This window comes from Leucopleurus acutus, assembly GCF_964270905.1.
Source record: "Leucopleurus acutus genome assembly, chromosome: 14".
Classification (NCBI taxonomy): domain Eukaryota; kingdom Metazoa; phylum Chordata; class Mammalia; order Artiodactyla; family Delphinidae; genus Leucopleurus; species Leucopleurus acutus.
In genome coordinates this window covers 31,050,901-31,078,511 of record NC_139156.1, presented here as the reverse complement: position 1 = coordinate 31,078,511, position 27,611 = coordinate 31,050,901, and the positions used below count along the sequence as shown (strand labels likewise).

General features: G+C 36.3%; 1 protein-coding gene across 1 annotated transcript in view; it reads right to left on the bottom strand.

Annotated features, from left to right (window-relative positions):
* The window catches only part of TM9SF3 (transmembrane 9 superfamily member 3), a 74,505-nt gene that overhangs the window by 14,462 nt on the left and 32,432 nt on the right, over positions 1–27,611 (bottom strand). Inside the window, exons 8-14 of the mRNA XM_082855027.1 lie at positions 22,632–22,726; positions 19,260–19,390; positions 6,395–6,534; positions 3,527–3,595; positions 2,403–2,549; positions 1,848–1,931; positions 1,645–1,721 (exon numbers count right to left, since the gene is read on the bottom strand). Coding sequence (XP_082711153.1) covers positions 1,645–1,721; positions 1,848–1,931; positions 2,403–2,549; positions 3,527–3,595; positions 6,395–6,534; positions 19,260–19,390; positions 22,632–22,726 — 743 coding nt within the window. The remainder of the gene's footprint in view (positions 1–1,644; positions 1,722–1,847; positions 1,932–2,402; positions 2,550–3,526; positions 3,596–6,394; positions 6,535–19,259; positions 19,391–22,631; positions 22,727–27,611) is intronic.

Sequence of the window (27,611 nt, the reverse complement as noted above, 5' to 3'; positions counted from 1 at the left end):
TCTGGCAACTACCATTCTGCAGAACAGATTCCTCTGATGAAAGAAGAAAGCAACCTTGGTACCCTAAAGAGGTCCACAAATGTCATACCAGGACCCAGGTTTTAACAAGATAATTCTGTTTTCCTTATTCTATTGCCCATCCTATAGCTAAAGGCAGAATTACCAAAAAAAAAAAAAAAAAAAAGTGTGTGTGTGGGGTAGTTCTGAATTATACGCTATCTGGAAACGTCTCCAGAGTGATTATTCATTAAGCCTTACATCATTCCTATGAGGTAACTAGGGAATTAGCTTCATTTATTGGCTAAAAACCTGAACCAGAAAAAAAGTGAGCTGCTTGTACATTTTCCCTTAAGATACCTCTGCCAGGACTCAGTGTCATGAAATTGCTCTGAGGTGAAAACACATGGTGTAGAAACCCAAAGAATCTACAGAAACAAAGACACAACCCCAGAAGAGAAGGACAGCCCAAGACGCTTGGCCCTCCTCAACCCCGTAACAGCAGCAGCCGGCACCCACTGAGCATCTGCCATCCACCTGACGTTTACCCAGTCAATCACTGACTCCTCATCACAACCCTGCAAGGTAGGTATTACTACTGTTTTGCAAATGAGAATGTTGAGGAAAAAAGGTTAAATAATTTGGCCACAGTAACAGGGCTATTAAGTAGGGGCAATACGATTCACAACCAGGACTAATTGGTCCCCCAAAGTCTAGCTCTTCCCAGAAATTCTCCACCATGTCTCCCATGTAACTGGCTATCTCTTAACACCTAATAACAGACCTGCATTACACTTGGTGCTTTACACACATGACACTATCACAAATAACTACTCTGAAAGCTATGCCCATTTTATAGATTAGAAAATGAGATTTAGAAAGGTTGATACGCCTTCCCATGGCCACAAAAAACAGTGAGTGGCAGCATGGAGATTTAATCCAGGTCTCTCAGGCTTTTCAGTCCATGTCTTTTCCATTTTTCATGCTGCTTCCAAAAGTTCTTTCTTTGTTTTCTAGTTATTTCACACATACTAGAGACTCTATCATTGGTGATAACTATCACGTCTTCCATCTAAGGGAAGATTGTGATAGACCTATGAAACAGTGGTATTATCCTCATTTTACAGAGGCTTGGAGAGCTTAGGGAACTGGATCAAGGTATAGAACCACAGATGGCACAGCCAGAACTTAAGCCCAGTCTACAGACACCCAAGCGTGTACTGGTAACCAGTCAACTGTGCTGCCTCCTGGACACTGCTACCTCCATGAACGGTGGAACAGAAACTTCCAAACAAAAATCATTCAGCCAAACCTTAACCTGTTTACATAATAATCTTTTCCAAAGAATCTAAACTAAACAAACAAAAACAACAATTCTCAACATGAACAAGAAACTAATTGTGGTATGGAAAATAAAAATAGTGCTATACAGAATTACTAAAAACAGGAAAGTAAAAAAGAAATCAATGAGGTAATAAATTAGATTTTGAGGAATAGTCAAAAGAATTGAAATCAGATGCTTCAGTTTATTTTGGTATTCCTGATCAAACAACAAAAAGTAGTTTCTTAATTTCCAATTACTGTATTTTTCTGATTCAGAAGCACTCAAAGATTTACTCATGATGTTCCAGGAAGTTCAGAACTTACCACACATTATCCCTAAGGCTGTGCTAAATACCGCCATATATCCAAAGTAAAATGATGTCTGAAATAAGCCATACATCCTGAAATAAAACCAAAAAATTATATATAGTATATCCATTTTTACTTTAGACATAAGGCCTAAATTCTAGTATTTAAATGACAAACTTAGCTTCTAAAATACAAAATGAAAAAATGTCTCCACTTACTTTGTTTTGAAAAAATAGTAGTAAAAGGAATACATGTAAACATAAATTGCAGTTGATGCAGCAGAGAGAAAACTTGTCCATTGCCTGAAGAAAAAAAATAACCCTTTTGAATGGATGGCACTGAAAGATTTTAAAGCAAAGACTTTTATAAAAATATCCTTTAAGATTCTGTATATTTAAAAACAAATGCATGTACAAATGTACAATGGCATTTAAATATATCAACGAGGAGAAAGCCTAAGAATTGGAAGGAGAGATCCTAAATTTTGTCAAATTTACTATTATAAATGACCCTAAATAAACCATTTCCTTTTTCAGACCTGTCTCCTAGTGTTTAAACTAATGACCCTCATTAATACCAACAAAATTTTTTTGACTAATATTATTTTTCCTCTAAAATCGTCAACATTTTTATAATTGAAAAAAAAATCCCTATACTATCTTAAGGAGGAAAATTTCTATACAGATCTTTTACTCCACTTGATACACTTCAAATGGAATCTTATTTTAAAATATTATGGTCCCCAGAGGTTCTTCCCAGAAATAAGTACTCACCACCTATAATCCTCTGCATTTAGTAGAAAGTATGTGCACACGATGGTCACACAGACGGTCACAATGCACAGGATGACCAGCACCAGCATCATGAAGCCATAGACATAATAGATCTTATACGCCCAGAAAGATGTGAAGATGAAATACCTAAATACAACACAACGAAGACACAGTTTTCTAGTCTTTATTCATGTAGCTCACACTGCTCTTGCTAAATCTCACTTGCATCTTAGTTCTCACTTTTTTCTCACTTAAATCTCAATATTTTTCTTTCAAGTAACTTCCAACAGTTTCCCTTACCCCCTTTTCATTAAGTCATTTAAAATTCTCTCAAAAATATTTTCTTAGATAATCTTTCAAGAACAGACTCATTAGTAGGGTAGGGTATCCATCTCTAAGCAAACTAAATAAATTAGAAGCTTAAGGAGTATACTGTGGAAATGAAAATAGCTAAAAATTCTTATTTTTTAAATAAAGTCAATTTCCTTGTTCTTTCATTTTTTTCTAGATATGACACTTTATAAACAATGTATTTTATATTTTATAAAACACCCTATTAAATTTAAAAAAGGTTTGATATAGTAATAATGTATAAAATTAGGAAAATAAAAATAATTAGGAAAAGAAAGCCTATGGAAGCTTCATGCCATTTTCACAGTACCACAAAAGAAAGGGCATTAAGATTTTATACCAAAAAAAGACCCTTTACTCTAATTCCATTACACAAGCCATAGTTAAACAAAAAGCGTTTTGTTTTGTTTTTTGCAGGACGTGGGCCTCTCACTGCTGTGGCCTCTCCCGCTGCGGAGCACAGCCTCCGGACACGCAGGCCCAGCGGCCACAGCTCACGGGCCCAGCTGCTCCGCGGCATGTGGGATCTTCCCGGACCAGGGAACGAACCTGTGTCCCCTGCATCGGCAGGCGGACTCTCAACCACTGCGCCACCAGGGAAGCCCGAAAACCACCTTTTAACAGACTACATAGACCCCTTTCTAGAAGCATGGACTTAACAAACTAACTCTGTTAGATGTCTGCCCATCTGATGATTCTATACCTATCCTAACTCCTAAATTTTCTTATTACAATGAAATCCCCCAAAACATAAATACATTGCCAAAACTTACATTTCAATAAAGATTGAGCCAAAAGGTAAAATTCCTCCCAGGCAAACAATAACTGCAGGCTCCATGAACCTGGAAAATATTAAAATTAACAGTAAACTTCTAGTATGATTTCCACATTATATTATATAAACCCTGATAATAGAAATCAGATGCTTGGTACTTAAAAATAACCTAAGGATAGAAACAAACCAATAAACAGAAAAACAAAAATTCAAAGAGGTACAATACTGAGAGGGGACTTCAAATTAGCCATAGGTTATAGTCAAAATTCTTTTTGGCATTAAAGGCCGAGATAAGAACTTGTGGAACACAAATACTTGCTTACTGGCAGAACTCAAGAAAAACTATGAGTATTTGCTCCTGTTCTATACTTTTCAGTAACTTCTAAAAATTTTCATCATTTACCTTACAGAAAGCCATAGGGAAAGAAAAGTCTTGAGACCCCCCTGCATCTGAAATAATGTTTCCCAAATTGTGGTCTTGCCAATCTCTTTGCTCATGCTTTCCTTGGTTCAGTAACTTGTTCTCCTATGAATCACACAATTAAGGTATTATGGGTTCTGAGTTATAAAAGGAGTCAAAGAACGAATAAAAAATAAAATTCAAACCTCATTCATTCACTCAACAAACATTTACTGATTGCAATCAGTAATTCTCCACCTGCAATGCCTTCCCTTGTCTCACGGTTCTCTCCTGTGAGCACTGACTCAAGTGTTCGCCCCATAAAGCCTTGCTCGGGTCTCCCAAGAAGAGGTGGGTTCTTCCACTGTCTCTTGAACGTAACTCCACGGCAGCACTTACCACACTATACTGTACTGTCTAATTAAATACCTCACTAGATTATAAACCCTGGCATGCAGAAGCTATTCATCTAGGTATTCCCAGTGTCCAGCACAGTATGTGGCACATAAAAGATAGTAAACTACTATTTCTGAAATGAACAAACTACAAAACTGAGAAGAAAATGAGTTTGAGAGCCGAAAAAAAAAATTTTTAAGTCTAGTCTTCTTTCCTCCTTTTATGGAAAGCCAAGATCCACAGAGGTTAAAAATGACATGCCCGCCAGATCTAGTATTCAGATTTTGGTTCCCATACAACTATATAAAGAAAATGAAGAGACACGCAAGCCTTCCTACACCTAAATGTGACCCATGGTTATTAGCAAGGTCGCATGTTGCTCCTTCCTCTCCTTCACCAGCCCTAGTGAACCAGAGGAACTTTTGTGATTTCTATGCTTTTCCTTTAACCTTATCCTCCCCAGTAATGGGTAAAGGAACAAACATTAGGGTATCAACGAGCCTTAACAGTCTAATCTTGATTTGAAGATAAAACTGACTTTAAAAAACAGACTACAAAAGTTCTCATAAGCACCAATCCTAGAGAAAAAGAACATGGACAATTCCTAGGACTAGAACAGATCATTCTCCTTTACACTACGGGGCTATTTTATTCAGCCTCCACTTCTGCAAATGTCTACATACCTCCAAGTCTACAAAAGACTATATAAGTACTTAAACATAAGTTATACTTACAATATAGCAAAATATCTAGGAATGGAGGCTTTTCAATACATATCCCTTATTATGAATATGTAGAGTCTACCGTATAGCTATTCTTATGAGACGGGGAATAAAACAAATGTACAGTAAGACTGTTCTATTTATGTCTGCAAGTAAGAATTAGGAAAATAAAGAATGCAGAATAGCATAAATCAGCACTAAAACGTTCAATTTACTAATTTTATTATTTTTTATTTATTTATTTTTTTTTGGCTGCGCCATGCGGCACATGGGATCTTAGTTCCCTCACTAGGGATCGAACCCGCACCCCTTGCAGTGGAAGGGTGGAGTCTTAACCACTGGACTGCTGGGGAAGTCCTCAATTTACTAATCTTAAAAAGCAAAACATATAATGAGTTCACATTTTGTTCAAATTTGAATTATGAAAATTAGAAATATAAACATATTAGTAACATCTCATTTTATGTCCAAAAGTTGAAAAAATACAAACCATCTCAAGTTAAAAATCCATCAAGAATCACTATTTCAAAGCTGAATGGTCAAATGAACTATATGCTTACACTACTGCAATAGAAGAATCGCTTTAGCTGTTAAACAGAAATACCTGTCATCCTTTGTCAGGATTAAATCTTGAATTATGGGAGATCCTCAAAAATACATTTTGTGCATAAAATGTGAAAAATGTATTTGAGAGATTCTATACTATCCCAGAAGTGAAGGTAAAGAACATAGGTCGGTAAGTTATAATTGGTCTTACTACTAATTCCTCTCTCATTTGATACAAAATCTATGGCTATAAGTCAATGTTGTTTCAAATAATAAAATATCTGGAAAGGAAAGTGAAATTAGAAGTCAGGGGTTGGCAATCTTTTTCTGTAAAGGTTCAGATAGTAAGTATTTCAGGTTCAGGTTTTGCAGGTGATATGGTCTCTGTCATAACTACTCAACTTTGATGCCACCCTGTAAAAGCAGTCACAGACAATATGTCAACAGGCATGGCTATATTCCAACAAAATTTTATTTATAAAAACAGGCAGCAGGTTAAATCTGCTTTATAGACTGCAGTTATACAACAGCTGCCGCTTTAGGTCCCACCCACCTCTGTGCACTAGTGTACTTACCAAAGCATTTGATTTCTCTGTAAATGGCACCAATATTCAAAAAAGTGAAATAAGCATATCATTTATTACTACTCCTAGCAATATAAATTGAAGGAAAAAGTAAAAAGACAAATTCTTAAGTTTAAACTTATAAATACATGCCAATTCTAAAAATTATGTATACATAATAGCCTTAGGAATTTATATATTGTGAGAAGCAATCACATAAAATTTAGCATTCTCTTTACCATTTTTTCTCCGGTATGGGACGAGGCACGGCATTGACACGACACGGAAAGTTCGGTTGACCTGACAGATTTCGGCCAAGTATTGTACCAACAAGATTTAGAGGAAGGATAACAAAAAAACAGATGCAACAAACGGCCACCTGTAAATTAAATTAAAATATGTGTGATTACTCAGAGAACAATAACACTAATAAAAACAAGTAAAAACGACACTTAAAAATTTAAATACAATTTGATCACAAGAGAAAATGTTTAAGTTCAATATGGGTTAAAATTGTGCAGAATATATACTAATGGCAATAGGAAAAGAATGTGCTTTAGAATATTAGAATTAAACTAAATACAAGTTGAACTGTTTCCTATCTACTGTGGTTCCCAATTTTTCCTATTCTTCCATACTGTCCCTACTACAATCCTTTTTTCCTCTCCTTTTACTTTCAGCTGTCATGCTTTTAACATATCCTTTATCTTTTATCATTATAACCAACTTATTTACTTGCCTACACTTCATTGAGCTCCTAATATCCATAAGGACCTTTATACATGTTATTTTTCTACTTTACAGATGAAGAAAATGAGACTTAAGAGAGGCTAAGTAACTTCCCATGATCACACAATTAGTAGGTGGCCGAACTAAGATTTCAATTCAGATCTGCCTGTCTCAATCTGTCTGCTCATTTCTATTCTACAATGCCTTAGGATCTTAAAAATAGAAGAATATCACTATTTATGTACATATGTGTATTACTAAAATAATGAGTATTTTTCTGCCAATTAGTAATTCAAAGTCTAAAGTTACAGGGAAGACCACACAGAGATTCTAGAACCAAAGTGGTTAGTTAATAAATAAATAAATTTATTTTTGTGATTTTTTTTCTTTATATAAATCTGTACACTCAAGGAGACACACTCAAGCTCTTTTCCAGCCAGCATCTGGTTAGGATTATTTCACTCTGAACTTCTAAAACTGGAATAGGACTGAATCACCTCTAAGATCTCTTTCAATTATACATTTTGGGGTTCTAATAAATCAAAAGTAAAAGTGAGATGCAGCTCAATATTAAAGAAATAAACAACCTAAACCAAACATGGGCAGAAGACCTTAACAGACATTTCTACAAAGAAGACATACAGATGGCCAAGAAGCACATGAAAAGCTGCTCAACATCACTAATTATTAGAGAAATGAAAATCAAAACTACAGTGAGGTATCACCTCACACTCGTTAGAATGGGCATCATCAGAAAATCTACAAACAACAAATGCTGGAGAGGGTGTGGAGAAAAGGGAACCCTATTGCACTGTTGGTGGGAATGTAAATTGACACAGCCACTATGGAGAACAGTATGGAGGTTCCTTAAAAAACTAAAAACAGAATTACCATATGATCCAGCAATCCCACTACTGGGCATATACCCAGAGAAAACCATAATTCAAAAAAGACACATGCACCCCAATGTTCATTGCAGCACTATTTACAATAGCCAGGTCATGGAAGCAACCTAAATGCTCATCGACAGACGAATGGATAAAGAAGTTGTGGTACAGGGACTTCCCTGGTGGCGCAGTGGTTAAGAATCCACCTGCCAATGCAGGGGACACGGGTTCGAGCCCTGGTCTGGGAAGATCCCACATGCCGCGGAGCAACTAAGCCCATGAGCCACAACTACTGAGCCTGCGCTCTAGAGCCCACGAGCCACAACTACTGAGCCCATGTGCTGCAACTACTGAAGCCCGTGTGCCTAGAGCCAGTGCTCCGCAACAAGAGAAGCCACCACAATGAGAAGCCCATGCACTGCAACAAAGAGTAGCCTCCTCTCACCACAACTAGAGAAAGCCCGTGCACAGCAACAAAGACCCAACGCAGCCAAAAATAAATATAAAATAAATTAATTTAAAAAATGTTGTGGTACATATATGCAATGGAATATTACTCAGCCCTAAAAAGGAATGAAATTGAGTCATTTGTGGAGATGTGGATGGATCTAGAGACTGTCATACAGAGCAAAGTAAGTCAGAAAGAGAAAAACAAATATCGTATATTAACACATGTATGTGGAACCTAGAAAAATGGTATAGATGAACCAGTTTCCAGGGCAGAAGTTGAGACACAGATGTAGAGAACAAATGTATGGACACCAAGGGAGGAAAGCCACAGGGAGGGTGGAGATGGTGGTATGCTGAACTGGGCGATTGGGATTGACATGTATACAACTGATGTGTTTAAAACTGATGACTAATAAGAACATGCTGTATATAAAAAAAATTAAATTAAATTTTAAAAAAACTCAATAAAATGTACCTTGATGGGAAAAAAAAGTAAAAGTGAGAGAAAAGCTGAATGAAAACTGTGAAGAAACTGACTGAGAGAAATGAAGAGGTGTGGGGTAGAAAATTCACAGTGATCACATGAGAAGGAAAGAATCTATTTTGAAGCAACATTGTGAAAACTCTGCATCTTCATTATATCCTTATGTGTGCTTGTGTGTGTTAAACAAGCCAAGGAGTATTATCATCTTCCTTTCAGGTAAAACTTGTATAAATGTATGAGAGTTAAGAGAGTTCTGAAATTCCATTTTAAAGCTCAGACTTAGGAAGGCAAATCATTGGTGTCTCAGTTTAGACCTGTTAATAATATGAATTTCTGGGCTTCCCTGGTGGCGCAGTGGTTGACAGTCCGCCTGCCAATGCAGGGGACACGGGTTCGTGCCCCGGTCTGGGAGGATCCCACGTGCCGCAGAGTGGCTGGGCCCATAAGCCATGGCCGCTGAGCCTGTGTGTCCGGAGCCTGTGCTCCGCAACGCGAGAGGCCACAACAGTGAGAGGCCCGTGTACCGCAAAAAAAAAAAAATAATAAATAAATAAATAATAAAAAATACGAATTTTTGCCCATATAAATAACAAGAATATGTGAAACATAAAAAATAAGCAGACATTTTAAAGATATTTTAAATACTACGATATATTGTGAATTATACATACCTCATATTTGGGGGGTGAATTCTGTCTCAATTTTTGTTATTCATTGTTGATTGCTTTTTAAATTATTATTTTGCTATCATTAAGCATATAAAACTCATAAATATTAACACACTGTGATAGAGACCTATGTATTTTCCCCTTAATTTACCAGAATTCTAATTTCAGATAAGGATTGAAGAGAAGCTGGAGAAAACATTCCTATGTGGAATGACAATGGTCTAGCAGAGTGGTCTTCAAACTGTTCCACAGAACCTCAGGTCCTGCTGAAGAGTTTCAGGAATTCCACAAGCATTTGATTTGAGTATCCTTTTGAAAATAGTTTTTTTTAAATAATATTTTTAAGTGTAATAAAAATATACACACTCAAATTAGTTCTATATCAAATATTAATAACTGGAGATACCACAATCATGTTAACTCGTTTTCATGCAAACCTCAGAATAAAGTTTCTCCTGCTATCTCTGTGTATATATTTGGACTCCTAGTAAACGTGTCATTGATTAGGAAGGCTTGTAATGCTACACTGGTCTCTTGTTCTCCCTCCCCATCCTCCACCCCGACCCAATTCAGGCCTGCACATATTTGCTCACTAAAAGCTTTACAAGCAAATGCACTACAGCACATGCATGTCACAAGCAATTAAGTGGCAGGTGAAATGAGGGCATATCTTGCCTTGTGTGCTTAATCAAAGCATAACAGCAGTCATCAAAGGAACCTATAAACGGTCTCATCGAGACAATATCAACTGTTTAGCATTTAATTTTTTCCCCTTTTCCTGACTTTTTAATACATGATAAAAAATGTGAGCAGTTTGTTAGAAACTGTTAGTGACTGAACTGTGAAACCAATTTCCTACTCCTTTATGTCCAAGTTCTAGATGACTTTACTTGAAAAATACTCTGAGACTGCAAGGCAAGCTATTAAAAAAAAAAAAAAGTCACATGGAACTAAATTATCCGAGAAGTCAGGATTTTTCTCAATACTGATATTCAACCAAACAAACTGGTTACTGAAGAAGAATGTTACCTGTACCCCTTGGTATTAAATCTGCATTCATCGCAAATTTATTGCTCTCATTAAATTTAGAATGCTAAAAAAACTGAATTTGCAAAATTTGTTTATACTAACAGAATCAAGCTTGTATCTGTTTTCTTTATTGGGCTTCTGCATTAAGCTTTCGTTTAAAATGAAATTTAACAACTAAGAGTTAAAAAACCATTAGTCTAATACGCTGGTGAAAACCCTGGAACTCAAACTAATACAGGGCCCACCCCTAGAGCTTCCTAGCCTCTGTTCATGGACCAATGAAAAGTGAAAACAGGGACGGGGGAAGGAAGGACTCACTCCAGGTTGAGGGCCTCCCCTAGCTACAATGAGAACAAGACAGAAACAAGTACTGCCTATCACTGCTTAATACCCCAAAGATGTACCAACTGGTCAACTATTCTCAACCTCAGTCACAGACTAAGAATGTGACTATTATTCTATCTTTATTTCCAGACTGGCCTTCTAAGGAAATCTGTGGTGTGAGTGGAATGGAAAGGGAAAAGGCAGCCTAAGATGGTCTATTATGGAATACTAAAGGATATAAATTTTACTGAGGATGATAGACAGTAACTGCTTATAGGTAAGGTGATTCTCAGAAAATATATCATCTTGTCAGTCATTACGTTTACGCATTTCCTCGACACTTGCTCAGAGTAGGCAATTTTTATGACTCCTTTTCTACCTTATACATTTTATGCCTTTATTTCTATATAAAAATTATTTAGCTTCAATTTAAGCATGTTGATAATAATCAAACCTAACAATCAGGACATTGCCAACATAAACACAAATGCTTATAAGAAGCCTATCTATTTTATAGATATTTTCAACATGCTAATTAATAACTCCCCATTCTGTTTCTTGGGCAACTTCAATACTGTAATAGAAGAAACACTGAGTTTGAAGTTAAAAACTTATTCTATAATGCTAGCATTATCCTGATAACAAAACCATAAAAAAAGACATTATAAGAAAATTGCAGATCAATATTTCTCATAAATATAGGTTCAAAACAAAAAGCAACAAATTTTAGCAAATGGAATCCAGCTATATTACAAATTGAGGTTTATCAAAGGAATGCAAGATTGATTTAAGATTCAATAATCAATCAATGCAGTTCACCATATTATCAGACTAAAAAGAAAATCATAGATCATCTCAAAAGGTGCAGAAAAAATCATTGCAAGAGCCAACCTCCCTTCACAATAAAACAAACTCAGCAAACTAGGAATAGAGGGGAACTTCATCAACTTGATTAAGGACACCTATGGAAAAACTACAGGTAATATTTCTTGATGGCACAAGACTGAATACTTTCCCCCTAAGACTGGGAACAAGAGAAGAAGTCTGGTCTCACCTCTTCTATTCAACATTGTACTAGAGGTTCTAGCCAGTGCAATAGGCAAGAAAAAGAAATAAAAGGCATACAGATTAGAAAGGTAGAAATAAAATTGTCTTTATTCTCAGACAACATGACAATCTATGTAAAAAAATCTTCAGGAATCTACAAAAAAGAAATTAGAACTAATAAGTGAGTTTAGCAAAGGTGCAGGATGCAAAGCCAACATGCAAAAATCAACTGTTTTTCTATACACTAGCAACAAGCAATCAGAATTTTTAATTTAAAAAATACCATTTACAAATAGCATAAAAAATATGAAATACTTAGGGGTAATTTCAATAAAAGCTGTACAAAACCTAAATATTAAAATCTATAAAACATTACAAAGAAAAAGTAAAGATACCTAAATAAGTCAAGAGATATACTGTGTTCATTAATCAAAAGACTTAATATAATGTTAAGATGTGAATTCTTCCCAAATTGACCCATAGCTTTAATGCAATCCTAATCAAAACCTCAGGGTTTTTTGTAGAAATTGACAAGCCGATTCTAAACTTAGCATGCAAATGCAAAGAACCTAAAATATCCAAAACAACTCTGAAAAAGAACTGATTTCAAGACTTATTGTAAAGCTACAATAATCAAGACAGTGTGATACTGGCATCAAAAAAACCCAAAAAACAAATTAATCAATGCAACAGAAAAAAAGTTCAGAAATAGATACACATAGATACGTGGTCAATTGATTATCAATAAAAGTGCTAAGGGAAATCAGTGGAGAAAGAGTAATCTTTTCAACAAATGGTGCTAGAACAAATGAAGAGCCATAAGCAAAACAAAACAAAACAAAACCCTTGACCCTTAACTCATACAATATATAAAATTAACTACAAATGGATCACAGACCTATATTTCAGAGCGAAAACTATAAGATTTCTAGAAGAAAACATATGAGGAAAACTTACTGATCTTTGATTTGGCGAAAGATTTCTTAAAAAGGACAGAAAAGCACAAATCGTAAAAGGAAAAAAATCAATAAATTGGACTTCAAAATTAATAACTTTTGCTCTTCAAAAGACACTCTTGGACTTCCCTGGTGGCACAGTGGTTGAGAATCCACCTACCAATGCAGGGGACACAGGTTCGAGCCCTGGTCTGGGAAGATCCCACATGCCATGGAGCAACTAAGCCTGTGCTCCACAACTACTGAGCCTGAGCTCTAGAGCCCAATAGCCACAGCTACTGAGCCTGCGTGCCACAACTACTGAAGCCCACGCACCTAGAGCCCGTGCTCCACAACAAAGAGAAGCCACCGCAATGAGAAGCCCACACGCCACAATGAAGAGTAGCCCCTGCTCGCCGCAACTAGAGAAAGCCTGCGTGCAGCAATGAAGACCCAATGCAGCCAAAAATAAATTAATTAATTAAAAAAAAAAAGCATGTCCCCATCTTGCCCAATTAATATCAAGCAGATGTGGGGCAAAACCATCAAAAAAAAAAAAGATACTCTTAAGAGAATGAAAAGACAAGCCACAAAATGGGAGAATATACTTGCAAGCTACATATAAGACAAAGGACTAGTATCTACAATACATAAAGAACTCTTACCATTCAACAAGACAAGCTATAAAAAATAAACAAAAGATTTAAACATTCATTAAAGAATATATATGGATGGCAAATAAGTACACAAAAATATCTTCAACATTAGTCATTAGGGAAATGCAAATTTAAACCACAATGAGACAACACTACACTTCCACTATAATGGCTAAAATTTAAAAGACTGACCATATCAAGTACTGGAGATAATGTGAAGCAACTGGAACCCTTATAAATACAATGCTAGTGGGAATGTAAAATGGCAAAACCACTTTGGGAAAGTTTAATAGTTTCTTGAAAAGTTAAGCTATAATATGACTCAGTCATTCCACTGTAGTTATTTATCCAAGAGAATCAAAAAATATGTCCACACAAAGATTTACATATGAATACTCACAGCAGCTTGATTTGTATGTAATAGCCAAAAACTGAAAACAATTCAAAAGTTCATTACTGGGTAAGTGGATAAACAAACTGTGGTACTTCCCTTACAATAAAATACTACTGAGCAATACAAAGGAACAAAACTATTAATATATGCAACAACATCAAGAGATTTTTAAAATAATTTTCTGAGTGAAAAAAGACCAAAAAAAGATCATACTGTGTGAGTCTACTTATATGAAATTCTAGGTAATGCAAACTAATCTAAGATGACAGAGAGCAGACCAGTGGTTACCTGAGAATGAAAAAGGGAAGGGAAAAAGAAAATTTTTAAAGTAAAAAAAAGAAAAAGGAAAGAAAGAGAGGGACTTCCCTGGCGGCACAGTGGTTAAGAATCCGCCTGCCAATGCAGGGAACACGGGTTCGAGTCCTGGTCCGGGAAGAACCCACATGCCACAGAGCAACTACACCCGTGCACCATAACTACTGAGCCTGCACGCCACAACTACTGAGCCCACGTGCCACAACTACCAAAGTCCGCGCGCCTAGAGCCCGTGCTCCGCAACAAAGAGAAGCCACCGCAATGAGAAGCCTGTGCACCGCAACGAAGAGTAGCCCTTGCTTGCAGCAATTAGAGAAAGCCCACACGCAGCAACGAAGACCCAACGCAGCCAAAAATAAATAAATAAATAAATAGATAAATAGATTAAAAAAAGAAAGAGGGAAGGAAGGAGGAGGAAAAAGGGATAAATTACAAAGGTATATAACAAAACTTCTGGACTTGATAAATAACTTTTTTAAAATTGTGGTGACTGTTTCCCAAATATATACATATATCAAAGCTTGTCACACTTTAAATAGATACAATTTATCATGTTAATTATACCTCAATACAGCTGTAAAAACATACAGACCAAAAAAAGGCATAAAACATTCTCATTCACCGCTCTCGGCATAAACCTGAACTCCGGGCAGAAAGGAAAAAAAGAAAAAAAAACTAAAACAGATCATCACCACCACCAGCACCACAACAAAGAAAATGTGACTTTAAGTGAAAAACTGAATCCTAGTTTTTTGCTTGGTAAAAGCGGGATAATGCATACCACTATCTCTATCTCTTTGAGTTCTTCTGAAAACCAGGTGAGACAAGGGGTGTGAAAGTGTTTTTGTAAAGTACAAAATGCTATGCAAATGTACCTGTCCTTACTATAACTCATCTTGTTAGATATGGCTCATCATTTCCGTCAGTTGAGATCATTTTAGATGCTGTCTTCATCATTCCATATTACTAGTCCCTGCCCCACACCCATCTCATGTCCTTGTTCAATTTAATCATCAGATCACTGTGCCTTTATATGTCATCAACAATGATTTGAATAGGTCAAAGTCAAGAATATCTGTCATGTTCTACTAAAAGACAGTATGTGACATATTATGGGTAATATCATACCAATACTTTAATTCTATAATTATTTACATGTTTACCTGACTGTACTATTCTACCCACATTTCTCCATCTTGTCCAACAAGATATAATACTTTATTTATACTCTTTGTTCTTCTAGTCTTGCTAAAACCTACTGAAGAGAGGAACTGAAGTTGTTCTGGCATTTTTGTTTTAATGAATCCATAACAGCTCCTAATGTTCATTACTTCCCGTGATTTAAAAAGTAAATTTTAATAACACATTCTAAAATCTTGTGCCTCATCAACATCAAGTTCACTATGTTTTGTAAGGGAGAATCCACTTTCTTCATTTTCCTTCTAGAAAAACAATTTTCCTCGTCTTACACAGTTATTCAAGCATTACTTATCATCATGATCTCTCAGTATCTCTAAAAGATCAGTTATATGAGCAACTAAACTTACTAAGGCAGCTGGGTACTCCTGTACAATCAATCCCCTTATCTAAGGCTTCACTTCCCTCTTATCAGGGATTATTTCCTCTTGTCTTTTCTTGTTTGAAGGTTATTTTATTTGATGAAAAATAAAAAGAGAAAGAATGAGATAGAGCGATTCTTCTTTTCCTCTGTTACATCACTGATCCCATGTAATGAGCCTTTGGTCTTGCTATCAAAATATTTTTACAAAATCCTTTTGTTAGCCTTAGCACTTGTCAAGAGTTCAGGTTAGGAAACGGAGGTTTTCTAACACTATTTTTATAGACTTTAGTATCCTTTCATACTTAGGTATACTGTACTCTTCTCACAACCTTTGAGAGATCACAAAATAGCATGTATCCATTACTCTTTGTCTCCACTTTTTCCTCATTGTGTTAATTTCTGATTATATATCATGAATTTCTTTTTTTGTGTGTGTGTGGGGGGTTACGCCACACGGCATGCAGGATCCTGATCAGGGGTTGAACCTGCGCCCCATGCAGTGGAAGCGCAGTCTTAACCACTGGACCACCAGGGAAGTCCCCATGAATTTCATTTTTGAAAACCTCAAATTCTCAAGCCATTTTCCCAGTTGTGGCCCAAGACTTGGGTCATGAGAGAGCATTTCCCTAAATATTTGTGAAATCTGATTTCCTAAAACCTCGGGCCTATTTCTGATGACTCCCCTCCCAAGCTAAAACAAACCTCAAGATGACAAATATTACATGGCTCATGACCCCTGTTACTTCTCCATCAACTATTCTACCCATTAAGAGACAAAACCATAAAGTATGATAAGTCAAGGATTTATCAGTACATTCTGAACTGAGTAATATTTAGATCAGAAAGTTTATTAGTTTCTATGCTACCTTGCCTCTGAGTTTAAAACTCTGCAACTTGGCTCTTTGTCCTTTGAAAGCCTCCAATAACATTAAATTAAGAATCTGAGATTTACAACACACAAAAGACTTGATGCCTAAAATGTTTTTTTCAGAATATCCTGGCAAACCCTTCCTCATTCCCAAGAAACTCTCATAGGACCAAAAACTCTGGGTATAACACCTAAATCATTTCTGAACAAATTCCAAAGGAAAAAGGTTTTACCTTACCAGATACAATTTAATTTGAAGTACACTCTCTCTGACTCTCTGTATAGTACCTCTGCCAGAACACACCAACTTCAGAAACAGGTATGTTCATCTCTGAACAGTCTTTGACCCCAAATTTCATTTAAATGCTCTCTTACATTGTTTTGTAATACTCTCTAGGAACCATGACTTAAGCCTGGGACACTAGACATTAGCTGAGATTACCACCACCACCCTCTACTTATGTTTCTTTTACCTTTATTAACCTGCTAAGATTGACTATTATTCAACAAGTTTAATCTGGCATGGATTTAATGGCTTTTTATGTATAATCAGGTACACATGAGCAGAGAATTTGGGGTCCAGAGACAAATTTCATCCATTTTCAATCTTATCTTGGGCTAGTCCTGGGGACAAAAGCAGTATTCTGACAAGACTCCAGATCCCAAGTGGGCAAAATCCCCATTGTTCTGGTGCCTCTGTAGGGCAAGACAGAGGCTGAAGTCACTATGACTACATCTGGATTAAGCCTTCAATTGTGGAATCTCTGAGAAAACAGAACCAGAGCTAAGATCACCAGAGAAAAGGCTCAATGCCCAAGAGATCAAAGGAATGGGGGACAGAATGAGCTAAGGCCTCGGGAAGAGCATATAAGAGTATCTGAAGACTCTGATTTTCAAACTAGGCTATTTTAGTAGGAGAACCAGCTTCTCAGACACATGTGGTCTGGGAGCTTTTCAGCTGACAGATCCACCCTCAGATGCTGGGAACCAGAAATCAGGTAAATAGTAGAGACTGGGTTTAAAGCAGGACAGAATAAATTGGCATAGGATGAAGCCCTGGGCATTGAAACTTTTAAACTCCCCAGTGACTCTAATGTGTACCTACGGTTGAGAACCATGGAGTTTGTGAGAATATATAACCATTTCCTTCATAATGTCAACAAGTCAAATAACTTAAAATATAAGTTTAAGTAGTTAAAACACTTAATGGACAACTAGGTCAAACATTCACATCAATTCTTAAATTTCATGTTCTAAACAAGTTCTGATACGCTTAAAAAGAGGCAAAAAATGTTAGACCACACACCTGATTAAAACTTGAGGGCAGTGGAATGCCCTTCACTCAGCATTTCTTCATTATAAATTAGAATGCAAATTAAGACCATGACATTGTAGGAGGCTGATAAGCACCAACAGCCAGTCTTTTATATGCCAAAGATCAATTTTACAAACCATCTCTGGCTCAGCAGAGAGTCTGATATTGTATTTGAATAATTAGTAATTATTCAATTATCTAAAGGCAAGTTACAGTGAATATTAACATTTAAAACCCCATTTACACAGTGGTAAAATTTATAATTTTAGTGAAACAAAGCATATAATTTTCACCACATCAAATTCAAAACTTTATGATGAAAATTATAACAGAACCAGAATTTTAATTTTTTAAACATTATGAAAGTAATTAATTCAGTAGATCATCTTTAAGAAGTAACTTGAATCTCTCTATATACTTCCTGATGGCCTGGAACTACTATGAAGCAAATTCTTTTCCAGTTAATTAATGAATGTAATTAATTACTTTACCCTTTCCTAACCTTTATCAGTTACTTTGCAAAAACAAAAAACAAACAAAAGCTTTCAATTTTGAAGCAATCTGCAAAATATTCCTAAATAAAAAATATTAAAGACTTAGTAAAAATATACATGCAAGGTGTCTTTGAAAAACCTGGACTGTAAAACAACCAATCATCTGGAATTTCTGTGAAACCATTCAATAACTCCCATACGATAGAAAGAAAGCCAAAACGATTAAAATTCAGATGGAGATATGGGTTCCAGTTACAGTTCTGCCGTTAACTATCTGTATGACCTTAACCAAGTTAACTGCCTCTCTGAAAAGCAGTAACCACTTTCCAACTCGCATACATATATGTACGTGTGTGCGCAAGTTTGCAAAGTGTACATTAAGACTAAAGTCTACTCCAGGCCTAAAGTTGTTTCTAGTAAAAAGACAACAGGAAGAATCTGAAGACTGTGAGTTAACTGTGTAAAGCGCCAGTATTTCTGTGCTTTAGCTTTAATATATTTAAATAATCTAAAACATTTCAAACTCTGTGATAACAGGTAAGATATGAGATAGGATTTTAATATCTATAGCACATATATTATCAATATTAATACAGATGCTTTCATAAGGTTCTAAAAATAGTACACTATTACCAAAAAAAAAACAAAATGTTGTGGAGAATCTTCACTTCCTACCACTGCACTCACCTACCACATTAAAACACCCATGTTGCTTGTGTGTCATCATTCTTCTAAAATATACTCACCAGTTTATCCCTAGCTGTTCTTTCACTTTATTGGTTGACAGAATCAAGAAAAAATGTTCTTTACCTAACTTTCCAGGACTGGGTAGGGACTGGCTGCAAATAGCAGAACTCCTAGTTAAGAGGTTCTCTGGAGAGACAGCAGGCCTCACATTAGAGAATGCTTACACTCTTTCAGTTTAAAGGTAAGATGCAAGCAACTCACCATTGTTCCAAAAGGAATGGCTCTCGAAGCATGGTAATAAATGGCTATAAAATTGATGAAGAAGGCAGTGCCACACACCATAGCTGGGATGAGGAATGCACCAATGAACATCTGCTTTATCCATCGCCTTCCTGAAAGAAAAGGGAAACTATAATAATCAGAGAGCTAGGTAGACAGACAGACATATATTAATGTTTAAAAGGTGGTTATTTAGTACCAAATTATCTAAAATTTTAATGTAAAGAACTTAAATTTGACAACCTAATAGCTGTTTCAAAACAACAGCTAATAAAGACCAGTCCAACTATTCAAGTATGTCTAGTGGAAACACGCTTTTGATGTGGGTGTACCGGAAAAGAGCAATGCACTATGGTAAAATATTCTGGTGTTTTGTCCTGATTCCGCCACTGAACCGCTGTGAACGTTGGTAAACCACTCAGTCTTTCTGGGCTACAAGTTGGCCTAGAAAGGTGTTCTCAAACACCTAGGTGTTACTTGGAGTTCTGGAGCTTCTAAGAGGTGCCCATGAAGTCACCGGTAAAGGAAGGGCCCAGGTCCTCCAGCCCTGCTTCAACAGAACAAGTTCATTTTCAACAGTTTCACACATTATAGTTTCATATATGCCCTCATTTGAAAAGAGGGTTACATTGCTTTAAACAAACAAACAAACAAAAGTTTAAAAACCCCTGGGTTAACGTTCCCTAAATTTACTCTTAGCTCTATGATTATTAACATATATTTGAATTCATTTCTATGTTTCAAAAGGAAAAATCAATAGAATGTGTTTCATGAGCTTCCTCTCAGCAATTAGAACTAAATATTTATAAGTTTTACTATTTCTTTGAACCTCTTTGTATTGCCAAAATTCTATTTACTGAGAATCTAGTATTTAAATAACCCAAGGAAAGAATTTTTAAACTATGTAATCAAAAATTTTTTAATCAAGTTCATAATGACCAGAAGCACAACAGGAGCTAGCTTCCTAACCCAGCAGAGCACACGAGCAAGCACACCTCCGGGACACATCTTCATACTGCTCAGGAACGTAATGTAAAGATTTAACATGGGATCACTATTAAAGTTCAGCCCCACAACCATAAGCAACAGGACCCAAACAGAAAGTGCTACAGGAAAAACAAGCAATATCCTAACTTTTATTTTCTTCTATATAAAGTTCTTTTCAAACATCTGTCTCATAGAATTACTACCCCAGATCTTGACATTCTTGCAGAAAAACTCCTTGATTCTGAACTTTTGCCTCTATTTAATTTCTTTCTCAGGTACGTTTCAAGAACCCCTCCTTGCTAAACTAATAATACTCAGCATTTGAACAAAGCAAAAAGGGTAAGAACTAATTAAAATGATTATTTCTCTTATTAAATTCCAACTCTTTCCTAGCATTCTCTTTTCCTGCACTTTCCATTATCTTCTCAGATTCAGACACGGGTTAATAAATTCTATATTCAGCTATATTCAACTCTCTCTTTCTCCCTTTCCCTCCAACAGTCAAAAAGAATCCCACGGGGCTTCCCTGGTGGCGCAGTGGTTGAGAGTTCGCCTGCCAATGCAGGGGACACGGGTTCGTGCCCCGGTCCGGGAAGATCCCCATGCCACGGAGCAGCTACTCCCGTGAGTCATGGCTGCTGAGCCTGCGCGTCCGGAGCCTGTGCTCCACAATGGGAGAGGCCACAACAGTGAGAGGCCCGCGTACGGCAAAAAAAAAAAAAAAAGAATCCCACGTACGTTCCACTGGGTACAATCAGTGGCCCAGGCATCTGCATTGTGCTTCCTACTGCTCCTCAACACCCTTGGAGACTCTGGTCTTTAAACTGGGTCTAGAGCACTATCCAGTGCACTGAGGACAGTATGAAGTCTTTGAGCTCCACTGTAGTTCAGATCCTGAGATAACCTGAAGAATCCTTGATTCTCTGGGCTGACCTCTATATTCACCTGGTTTTAGGGATCGCTCAGACAAAATATCAGGACATGATCAGACCTCCTCAGGGCACTGTCAATCAGAAAATAACCTTTAGATTATTCCTGGTAAGATTTGATACTCCTAGGCTTAGGTCTGAACTCTGTCAACTTTCAAGAATAAGTATAGTAAAGTTTGGTTGGGTGTTCTTAACTTGCAATTGGACTAAAAGCAAATTTATGTCCAAGGATGAATAAATTTCCTGTTTTAAGTAATCTGTTTCTGCTGTGGAGACTTTTTTGGAGGTCATAAACTGTACAATTCTTAGCCTAACTAGTTTTCAGGTTAAATTCAAAGTAGGAGTTACCTTAGGCATCCTTATTTCCTCAGGATGGTAGACCTGTGTGCTAAGACTCATTTCCCATATCTAGACGTAGAACAGAGAAACTGAACAGCTAACTAAAATAGTCAGGAATCTGCAATGATACTCCCTCAGGCAATCCAGAGAACTATCTCTGCTGAAGGTATACACCACATTAAGTCTGGTAGGACCAATTTTTTAAAAAGCCATGGTAAACCAGGATATCCTGAGGGAATTTTAAATGCTCTGAGCTCCTATAGACGATATGTCTAGTCTACTAAAAGAAGGCAGGATTCCCTAATGACGACACTGCTTAGGATGGGCTGGGAAAATCACATTAAGAAATCTCTATTCTTAGGAATATAATTTTAATGTCTTTCAACAACCCGTCATTCATAAACTAAAATATGCTAATCTACTACTTTTAGCACGTTTCTGACTCCAAACAATTATAGGGGAAAAAAAGGAACTTAAAAACCCTGAATGCCATCACAGCAAGAAACACCAAGGCGCAGTGTCCTCGTATCATCCATGTATACCCCGTCATTTCCAGGTCACAATAATAAAGAAGCAAGGGGGTATTCAAGATGAAGCTCTCTTAGCAAAAGATTGTGACAGAAAATCTTTGTGCATGTCCTTTGATAAGTATTTAAGAGTCAACAGAAGTAAACAGATTTCCTTCCTATGCTCTTTCACTGTCCAGACATTTATCCATAAACCATGAAACATGCCTTTACATTCGGCTATGAAGCTATATATTCTATGTGGAAACATCCCATGGAGCACTACTAGGGAACTAGGCACCTGAAAGCAAAATAGTATCAATAACTTAAATACACTCTCTCCTACATGTTCCTCAGGGCTAATTCACAGTGGACAATGGAGAAATCTATTCATTATTCATAATTTTAGGAAATAAAATACAAGGATTCCATAAAAGCAAATTAGAACATATAATAGGTATGGTGGAGATTATGTGAAATGGGATAACAAAGGACTTTACAATGGCTGTACTGCACATTTTAAATTCCATATACCTCACAGTGTAATATTAGCATCTATAATTAAAAATACAAAGCAGTAACTCATAAATTACCTCCTTGTCTAGCATACAGACTTCCTCCAAAATAACCATTCACTGGAGATGTAGCAGCATAGACAAATATGGCTGTACTGAGCATTGACCCCCTCCTAAAAAGGCAAAACAACACATATGATAAACTAAAACCAACGATTTAAAGAAAATATCATATAGCCTATCACATTAACATTAGTTTAATTTCAAAAATAAATTTAGCAGGAACACAAAAGTATCCTTCTGGACTGCAAAGGACCTCAAAAGGTCGCCTAGTGAAAGAATTTCTAGTTAAAATTGCACTTAAATAATAACAGACTGATCCTCATTCTTTTTAAATTTGAAGTTAAATTTCATAATATTCTAAACAAATATTTCACATTTCTTTGGCAAACATATTAGAAGCTGGCACTAAAACTGTTTTGCAACCCTGTGAACCAATCACATCATATGGAAAAGGATATTCATCTGTTAAGAAAAATAATTAGAATATTCCTCTATGTAATTTAATGCTGGAGATTCTTGCCTGCTGATAGAAATAAAATGGAAGTACTATAACCTATATTATTGCTATTACTTTAAATGGTATAATACTGAGATTTTTCCTATTTAGTTTCCTTTACATTAACTCAAATCAACAATTTCTAACCTCCTCTTCCAATAATATCTAAGCAATTCAGACCAACTCTCCTATTAAATAAAACTGGACAAAATATTTTAAATGCCATAATATAGAAATGTACTTAACTCACTAAAAATAAAGATCATTTCTGAAACTCACCACAACTAGGAAGGTAAAAGACTATAGATAGAAAATATAACCTTGTCAGTTTCAGATAAATACTATTTTAAATAGAATTTACAAGAGTATCACACTAATGTGTGCACTGGAAGGATACACAACTTTCAAAAATTAACCACCTTCTGGATAATAATTATTATTCCATTCCATTGTCCACCTACAAAGGAATCATACAGTCTTGAAACATGTACCACTCTTCCGTTCAAACAATTATGTTCCACTTCTTAAAGAAGATACATAAGTTAAAACACTGCAATGTTTAATAACACCAATATATAGCTAAATACAAGTGTCGCATAATATAAAAGTCTGTCATTCCCATGTTTAGAAGACTGTGGGTCTCTCAAAATCAATCAGTTTAAAAACCAGATTTGCCCACAGCCAACATCATTCTCAATGATGAAAAACTGAAACCATTTCCTCTAAGATCAGGAACAAGACAAGGCTGTCCACTCTCACCACTGTTATTCAACATAGTTTTGGAAGTTTTAGCCACAGCAATCAGAGAAGAAAAAGAAATAAAAGGAATCCAAATCAGAAAAGAAGAAGTAAGGTTGTCACCATTTGCAGATGACATGATACTATACATAGAGAATCCTAAAGATGCTACCAGAAAACTACTAGAGCTAATCAATGAATCTGGTAAAGAAGCAGGATACAAAATTAACACACAGAAATCTCCTGCACTCCTATACAATAAGGATGAAAACTCTGAAAGAGAAATTAAGGAAACACTCCCATTTGCCATTGCAACAAAAAGAATAAAACACCTAGGAATAAACCTACCTAAGGAGACAAAAGAGCTGTATGCAGAAAACTATTAGACACTGATGAAAGAAATTAAAGATGATACAAATAGATGGAGAGATATACCATGTTCTTGGATTGGAAGAATCAACATTGTGAAAATGACTATATTACCCAAAGCAATCTACAGATTCAATGCAATCTCTATCAAACTACCAATGGCATTTTTCAGAGAACTAGAACAAAAAATTTCACAATTTGTATGGAAACACAAAAAACCCCGAATAGCCAAAGCACTCTTGAGAAAGAAAAACAGAGCTGGAGGAATCAGGCTCCCAGACTTCAGACTATACTACAAAGCTACAGTCCTCAAGACAGTATGGTACTGGCCCAAAACAGAAATATAGATCAATGGAACAGGATAGAAAGCCCAGAGATAAACCCACACCCATAAGGTCACCTTATTTTTGATAAAGGAGACAAGAATATACAATGGAGAAAAGACAGCCTCTTCAATAAGTGGTGCTGGGAAAACTGGGCAGCTACATGTAAAAGAATGAAATTAGAACACTCCCTAACACCATACACAAAAATAAACTCAAAATGGATTAAAGACCTAAACGTAAGGCCAGACAGTATAAAACTCTTAGAGGAAAACATCGGCAGAACACTCTATGACATAAATCACAGCAAGATCCTTTTTGACCCACTTCCTAGAGAAATGGAAATAAAAACAAAAATAAACAAATGGGACCTAATGAAACTTAAAAGCTTTTGTACAGCAAAGGAAATCATAAACAAGACGAAAAGACAACCCTCAGAATGGGAGAAAATATTTGCAAATGAAGCAACTGACAAAGGATTAATCTCCAAAATTTACAAGCAGCTCATGCAGCTCAGTATCAAAAAAACAAACAACCCAATCCAAAAATGGGCAGAAGACCTAAGTAGACATTTCTCCAGAGAAAATATACAGATTGCCAACAAACACATGAAAGGATGCTCAACATCACTAACCATTAGAAAAATGTAAATCAAAACTACAATGAAGTATCACCTTACACCAGTCACAATGGCCATCATCAAAAACTCTACAAACAATAAATGCTGTAGAGGGTGTGGAGAAAAGGGAACCCTCCTGTACTCTTGGTGGGAATGTAAATTGATACAGCCACTATGGAGAACAGTATGGAGGTTCCTTAAAAGACTAAAAACAGAACTACCATATGACCCAGCAACCCCACTACTGGGCATATACCCTGAGAAAACCATAATTCAGAAAGAGTCATGTACCACAATGTTCATTGCAGCTCTATTTATAATAGCCAGGACATGGAAGCAACTTAAGTGTCCACCGACAGATGAATGGATAAAGAAGATGTGGCACATACATACAATGGAATATTACTCAGCCATAAAAAGAAACAAAATTGAACTATTCGTAGTGAGGTGGATAGACCCAGAGACTGTCATACAGAGTGAAGTAAATCAGAAGAAGAAAAATAAATACCATATGCTAACACATATATATGGACTCTTAAAAAAAAATGGTTCTGAAGAAACTAGGGGCAGGACAGGAATAAAGATGCAGACGTAGAGAGTGGACTTGAGGACACACGGAGGGGGAAGGGTAAGCTGGGATGAAGTGAGAGAGTGGCACGGACTTATATATACTACCAAATGCAAAATAGATAGTTAGTGGGAAGCAGCCACATAGCACAGGGAGATAAGCTCGGAGCTTTGTGACCACCTAGAAGGGTGGGATAGGGAGGGTGGAAGGGAGACGCAAGAGGGAGGAGATATGGGGATATATGTATATGTATAGCTGAATCACTATGTTATAAAGCAGAAACTAACACACCATTGTAAAGCAATTATACTCCAATAAAGATGTTTAAAATTAAATAAATAAATAATTAATTAAAACCAGATTTGTTTTTTCAAGTATCCAATTAAACACTGCAGGTACTAACTTATTTCTTCCAGACTATCATTAACAAATTGATCCATTCTGTTTATAACTGGGTGTGTGACCACTGACAGAGAGTTCAAAAACGCTGCTCATGTGACTGAGAGTCCACAATGACTACCAGCGGGTTAAGTTTGTAGTCCCCAGAGACATTTCCACTAAATGGAAGTGTGAGTACGTAAGTTACAGTTTTAAAAATCAGACGTACCCTTGCACCTCTTTGTTCATAAATATTTTGTGGGTATTTTACACCCAAAATAGACCATTTTCATCTACACTGAAAAAATCTGCTGAAGTGGGGAACTGTCCTCCTTGTTCATCTCTCCAAGACTGGGGGTGGGGGGAAGAGGGTGATATCTAAGTAGCTGCTTCACCTACACTTGCCATCTCACCACTGCAAAGCAAGTTTCAGCACAGCAGCTGCATTTTACCAGACTTACCCATACCTTCTCAAACACCATATGCCTTCTCAAGGGTTAATATCACACTAACCTGCATCCCTACATTGATGTTGATCCTCTACCTATCTAAATATTTTTTTCTTCCCTGATTGCTATGACCATCATTGAGCAAAGTAATTTTCACATGTTACATTATCTGCTTTTTATCCTCTAGAATCCTTTAGATTCCTACTCTGGAGTGAGTCTTACAAATTTTATGTGCAAGTTTTTCATTTTCTCACCGCTTTGTATTTTTACTATCTCTATCTTCATTTCTACAGCCCAGAAAATTAAGAGACACATTCTGGAGTAAGAGTGCCTAGGTTCAAATCCCAGCTTACTAACACCCTTTACTAATAGCTGTGTGATCTTACTCAAATTACTTAACCTCCCTGAGCTTTACTCTTCTCATCTGTGGGATGCAGATAAAAATAGTCCCTTTACGGGGCTGATGTGAGGATTAAATGAGCTAATGAGCATAAAGCTCCTAACACGGAACCTCAATAATGTTAGTCATTTTGATATCATAATAATACTGATATCATATCATAATAATACTGATATCATAATAATACTCACAGCTGTAGTACTTACCATGTAAATGATTAATTATGTTCACTTCAAATAAGCACTACGTAGAACAACTATCAATAATAATGACAGGCTAAAATAACAATGCATGACTTGCCTACTAATACCATCTATTAGATGCGGTTTCTTATTTCTAAAAGCTGAAGGTCTATAAGCAGAACAGCTTCGGAATTAAAAAATGTAACCCTGACGTTTCAGAAGGAACAAAGCAAAAACTTGGATTCTAGGAGATGTTACCCACTACTAACTTATAAGACTGTGACTACTCCAAAGAAGACATACAGATGGCCAAGAAGCACATGAAAAGCTGCTCAACATCACTAATCATTAGAGAAATGCAAATCAAAACTACAATGAGGTATCACCTCACACCAGTTAGAATGGGCATCATCAGAAAATCTATAAATAACAAATGCTGGAGAGGGTGTGGAGAAAAGGGAGCTCTCTTGCAC